This window comes from Odontesthes bonariensis, chromosome 15 (genome assembly GCF_027942865.1).
Source record: "Odontesthes bonariensis isolate fOdoBon6 chromosome 15, fOdoBon6.hap1, whole genome shotgun sequence".
NCBI lineage: Eukaryota > Metazoa > Chordata > Actinopteri > Atheriniformes > Atherinopsidae > Odontesthes > Odontesthes bonariensis.
The window spans coordinates 35,286,687-35,293,112 of NC_134520.1; the positions used below are offsets into that span (position 1 = coordinate 35,286,687).

The 6,426-nt window shown below is 41.1% G+C and overlaps 1 protein-coding gene across 1 annotated transcript; it reads right to left on the reverse strand.

The window, feature by feature from the left end:
- Positions 1-404: 404 nt before the first annotated feature.
- LOC142399999 (interferon-induced protein with tetratricopeptide repeats 2-like) lies at positions 405-5,949 on the reverse strand. The gene is made up of 2 exons (XM_075484557.1): positions 5,825-5,949; positions 405-1,707 (listed from the first exon to the last, which is right to left on the reverse strand). Exons 1-2 carry the CDS (start codon positions 5,830-5,832, stop codon positions 405-407), a joined length of 1,311 nt encoding a protein of 436 aa, XP_075340672.1. The 5' UTR covers positions 5,833-5,949.
- Positions 5,950-6,426: the final 477 nt, after the last annotated feature.

Here is a 6,426-nt window from a genome sequence, read left to right on the forward strand (position 1 = left end):
GGATACATCAAAAGAAACATCAAATATTCAGACGTGTTAAGTTTTGCACATTTTATTCACATAAAATGTTTGAATACATAAAACTCTTGTACAGTCAACAGAAAAAGATATTTTTCATGAACATATTTGTTCAGTAGTGTTATTACAGCTTAAAAGCAGCATTTTATGCTCTAACTAGTTGCATCTGTTCTGTTTATAAAAGCAAAGACTGAGTTTTGTGTCACACTGCAAACATTACAGTCTTCTTTCTAAAACTATCACATATCAGACACAGATTTAAGAAATGGAATTATTTTTAAAACATTTTTTTGTGAGCATGAGATTAAATTTCCTCTCCTCTATCTTGAGCACACACAGATGTGAAAAGCTTTCTGTTCAGATTTGGAGCCCGTGTCTTTAAGAACTCACTCAGACTCAGAATCTTGCAGGTTTGCCAGAAACTTCTGGATTTCTCCGCACATTCTGTGCCTGCCTTGCTCTGCAATCTTCTGCAGCGCTTTGATGCTGTTCTGCCTGTGGAAGCCCTGGTGAGGTATCTCTGCTGCCTTCATGTTATACCGAATCGACTTCTGCCTGTCATTTCGATCAGAGAACCAGTATCTTGCGTAGCCGTTGTAGATCAGCTGTTTTTGTGTAGGGTCCAGATCTGCCTTCAGCAGCTCCTTGTATATCTGATCGGCTGTCATCAGGCCCCGAACTGACTTTGCATGTAAGGTTGCCAGGTCGATCTTCTTGGATAATGAAGAATGAGGGGAAAGAGAGATCACCTCCTCAGTCAGACTGATGGCTCTGTCAAATATTTTTCGATTTGGGCGGCCGTCTTTGGAATAAATGATTTTCCATTTGTAGCAGAGTGCAGCACACCTCTTCAGGTAGGGCTCATCTGGATGCTTCTTCAGGGCCTCCTCTACCACATCAACGGCATCATCATAGAGCTTGAGTTCTCTGTACAGCCACACCAGTGGTTTCATGCCGCTGTAGCTGCTGACGGGATTGATTAAAATCTTTTTTGCCAACTCGTATGCCTCATCTTCAAGTTGCTCTCCTCTCCTGACACGTTGGTGCAGGTCACGAGCAGCGAGGTACAAGTTCTCTGGATCCTTCTCTCTGGCCATTCTGATCTCCTCCAAGATGGCCTTCAGGTCTGTGTCACTGTGCTTATGAACACTCATCAACCCCACCACCCGGCTTGTCTGCCACTGCACCATGTCTGGCTTCATCCTGATGGCTCTCTGGAAGTAATCTGCTGCCAGCAGCTTCCTGTCTTTGTCAAAATTCATCAGAGTCCAGGCCTTCTCTGCTAAGATCTCTGGGTGGAGCTCATCCTGTAGTGGAGATGGGTATTTCTGTATCAGGGCTTCCACCTTTGACAGGTAATCTTGACTTTTATCTTCCTCGCCCAGATGATGGTGCAGCCACGCCAGGTTCCCGTAGTTCACCACCAACCAGGGACCCTCCTCTGTGTTTCTCAGCTGGTGTAAGGCCTCCGTGGCCCTGCTGAAGAGACGTTGGGCCTCTTCAAAGGAGCCCAACTTGTATTGGATGAACCCCTGCAGGTTGTAAATGTGACCCAGCCAGCAGTTTCCTTCCTCGGTGCCGATGTACTCCAGCTTACCCTTTAGACGGAGCATTTTTTCCTTTTTGGGGTTCAGCCCCCAGGTGAAGTGACACTCCAGGGCATCCAGTGTGGACTGACTCTGAGCAGCACTGATGGAAAAGCATTTAAAAAGACGTATTAATGACCAGAGAGATGATACAATCTGCTCAGAAACTCTCAGAAATGAAGTAAGGATCAATAAAAAGACAGCACAGGAGTAAGGTAGGGACTAAGGAAAGAGGAGGGAAAATAATAAATGGTGTGAAAGGAAAATTAAGTAGAAAATTATTAAATAAGGAAGCACACAGGAGACATTTTTACAGCCTTTTTTCCAAACAAAATTACATGTAATTAACTGATATAAAAGATCTAATTATCGAAAAACAAAGTATTTCAAATGATTGTAGGAAACATACCAAATACTTTTTGAAAATGTGTTTTCATGAGCACTTCCTGTAACAACATTCTGGATGTGATGAATGTAGTTTTGAAGTAAAATATTTAACAGACTCAGCTTGAAAGATTTAATCTGCTGAACTTAAGAAACACTGAATACACATAAAAATAAAACCTGCAGGTAAGGAAAGAGGAAGTAAATAACAAGAGAACCTGAAGGTGGGGGGCTCGTCCGGGATCTATAATTCCCGAGCTGAAGAAAACCACAGTAATTTAAATGTCTTTTAAAATTGTTCGAAAATGAGCTTTGACTTAAAGGATTTCATTCAGGCTCCTAGTTATGAGAAGGTGGAGTTCTGTCGTAAAGATAACTTTTTGTTTGTTGCAGAACATTTTGATATTCCTGTGAAAAAGCATGTTGCTAAACATGAAATTAAGAATATTGGGCCTCATGCAAGAAGCGTTCGTACGCACAGATTTGTTCTTAAATCGTCCGTACGAGTGATTTAAGAGAATTTGCGCATTCACCAATCTTTTCGTATTTTACGTTTTCTTTCAGGTACGAGCAGAATTCACGAGTGATCCAGAGCTGTCGTAGGAGTTTCGTAAAATAGTCTGCTGTTATTCCAATCAAGTTTGCTTGACTAATGGATTGTATATTTAATTACTTTGAAGAAAACATAAATAAATATATACATTATACCCAACAATGATGCTGACATTATTCTGTTTGACTTAAAATATGCACTAATCGAAGGTTAATTTGAATATGTATATAACGGGAAGCGTAACCAGCGGCTGACTTGCTACTTTTTGATGTCTTTAGCGCGTCAGGCTCTTGGAATAGACCGTGGAGACAGACGGCTGAGATCGCGATTTAGATTGCTACAAATATGCAGCTTGCTAGAGCCACAACCCCAGAGAGAAACACGCCGATCAAACCCAATTCCCCCACACACCCTTGGATTTTTGGCCACTGGAACCTTTCAGAGGGAGATTGGAGACAGATCGGGGGTGTCCCAGTCCTCTGTGAGCCGTGCGCTCCCCTTGGTCATCAAAACTCTCATCAGTTTATCACCCATGGTATATCAGATTCCCATACACCGCTGTGAAACAAGTACAAATTAAGAGGGACTTTCATCCCATGGCAGGACTGCCAATCATAATTGGAGCACGAGACACACATACGCATCAAAGCCCCTCTGCTGTCATGGAGCGCACTGAGCAGCTGCAGGTGGGTGTGTCTCGATACCTCGTTCATGGCGCAATATTGCCATGAACGAGGGTCTCCACCTGAACCAGCCCAGGCAGACCAGAAGGCGTGATGCCAGAGGACCCCCCTCATGGACCACCCCATCAAAGTGCCATCATGATGAGGCAACAACTGATTGCACAGCTTTAGTTGCAGTCATCGAGCGCCTGGCCATGGCGAGACGTTTTTTTTTTAAGCCATTTTCATAAAAAAACTTTTTTAAATTTTATTTCGCTGACATGGTAGTAACAGCACTCGTAATTGCTTCCCATTTCTTCGCTTTAGCAGTTCCCGTCCACTGCTTCCACTGCTAAAATGACAGATTTTTCTTTTTGGATCTCTGAAAGCAGAACTTCAATCTCAGGGCCCGTAAAGTTGTTCTTTTTGCGCCTTGATGCCATTCTCATGACGCAACACTCAACACTTCCTGGCACAGGAGAGAGGAAGCACAGCTCCTTATATGGTATCATTTTGGGCGTGGAGTATGCAAATCTACTATCCTCGTGCACGTGAACTTAAGATACGCACAGGTGTGATTAATCATTTACGCAGGTCGTTTACACACTTTTTCCGAAGTTAAGAGCGCTTGTTGAATCTGACGTGGCGTGTTCGTACGAGACCTTCTTATGAAAAAAGTAAGAGAAATTTAGAATAAAAATACGAAAATGTTCTTGCATGAGGCCCATTATTTTGCAAAAACTGGTTGAGCTGAAAATCTTCGGGGACTCAAGTAGAACCGATCTAGAGGTTTGTGATCATGTTTCTCCTGCTGAAGCAGGGAGTCTCCCCTTCGAAAGAGGAAGGAGCTGCTGCTTATATAAGGAAGCACACAGGAGACATTTTTACAGCCTTTTTTCCAAAAAAATTACATGTAATTAACTGATATAAAAGGTCTAATTATTGAAAAACAAAGTATTTAAAATGATTGTAGAAAACATACCAAATACTTTTTGAAAATGGGTTTCCATGAGCACTTCCTGTAACAACATTCTGGATGTGATGAATGTAGTTTTGAAGTAAAATATTTAACAGACTCAGCTTGAAAGATTTAATCTGCTGAACTTAACACTGAATACCGGCGGTGTTTACGGAATTATGTCGTAGAATCCCAGCGTTCTAAACCATTTTTTGATGTTTTTTGTACAGTCACAGCTTATTATGTGATAGGGCCACTGAAACATGTTATGCCTCGTTTGAAAGCTGTGACTTTAATCTCTTTGTGGGTCAAACCTGCGTGTCTCTAGGTGCCGCCATTAGCGAGCTATCCTTAGCTAAACCAAGGCGGGTATCCACCAAAATCAACAACAAACTGAGATATCGGCTTCCCTTTCCCTCCAAGCGTGATCGCATGTTGCAAAGCTAAGCTAAGCTAACCTGTTCATAAGACCGCCTCCTTAGACTTGTCGCGTGTCTTCTTCTCCTTCTTGTTGTTTGTTTATGTTACTTTACCGCCACCCTCTGGAAACCGACACGTGCGATTGGACAAAATGCGGAAATGCACAACAATCAATGCAGCGTTATCAAAATTGTTTTTGAGTTGACGCAAAGCCATTGGCGTAATGATCAAAATGTCCAGATGATGACACCAGTTTTTGACTGCCATCTATGTCAGTTCTGTTCATCACATATTTACAAAAATAGCACAGAATGTGCATTAGAATGTATAGATTCAGAATCCATTAAAAAAAACGTAAAAACCTATTTTTACCATGTGGGAGCCAACGCATGGGCAGTAAAAACGTAGTTTTACGTGACTTGGGAGTCAATGTGTTAAGAAACACTGAATACACATAAATATAAAACCTGCAGGTAAGGAAAGAGGAAGTAAATAACAAGAGAACCTGAAGGTGGGGGCTCGTCCGGGATCTATAATTCCTGAGCTGAAGAAAACCACAGTAATTTGAAGGTCTTTTTAAATTGTTCGAAAATGAGCTTTGACTTAAAGGAGTTCATTCAGGCTCCTAGTTATGAGAAGGTAGAGTTCTGTCGTAAAGATGACTTGTTGTAAGTTGCAGAACATTTTGATATTCCTGTGAAAAAACAAGTTGCTAAACATGAAATTAAGAATATTGTTTTGCAAAAACTGGTTGAGATGAAAATCTTAGGGGACTCAAGTAGAACCGATCTAGAGGTTTGTGATCATGTTTCTCCTGCTGAAGCAGGGAATCTCCCCTTCGAAAGAGGAAGGAGCTGCTGCTTATATAAGGAAGCACACAGGAGACATTTTTACAGCCTCTTTTCCCAAAAAATTACATGTAATTAACTGATAGTGATCTAATTATCGAAAAACAAAGTATTTAAAATGATTGTAGGAAACATATCAAATACTTTTTGAAAATGTGTTTTCATGAGCACTTCCTTTAACAACATTCTGGATGTGATGAATGTAGTTTTGAAGTAAAATATTTAACAGACTCAGCTTGAAAGATTTAATCTGCTGAACTTAAGAAGCACTGAATACACATAAAAATAAAACCTGCAGTTTAGGAAAGAGGAAGTAAATAACAAGAGAACGTAAAGACTAAATAAAGAATAAAAAAGGAAAGAAAGTGGTTTAAAATAATATTAATTATCCTCACCTCATCATTCAGCTTTTTTTGATAGATATGAATCTTTCTTGGATCAAACCAGGAGCTTCTCCAACGTATTTGATGATCTGTAGATCACAACTCAGTTTGCAGAGGCTTTTATAAGCGGGTGCGCTGTTGTGCAAAGTCACAGGAGACGCTTCTCACAACACTTGTCTGTCTGGTTTATCAGGAATGGAAACTTAGTGCCACTCAAAACAAACAAACAAAAAATAAATTTGCTGTTACTGTCGTCATCTGATTCAATCAAACACGATGGTTCATAATGTTGTTAAAGCTCGGAGTCGGCTCTCACTTGATGCGAGCCGGCTCTTCTGATTCACTACAAAGAGCAGGCTCTCAGAGCCGATGCTTGTGCCGAAGCCGAAGCTGGCTTTCTCCACAGCAAGTGCTACGTGCACACCCTCAACCTGGTCTCCCAGCATGCACTGAAGCTGTCGGCTGTAGCAAGACTACTAGGACAAGTGCGATGTTGTGATTTTAATTTCAAGGCTCACATTTGTGCTGTATTTTTTATTTATTTTAGAGGCTTTATTTTGGCCAAGTGTTTTATTTTTTTATCTTACAGCACTACTTCAGAGAGCACTGAGTAG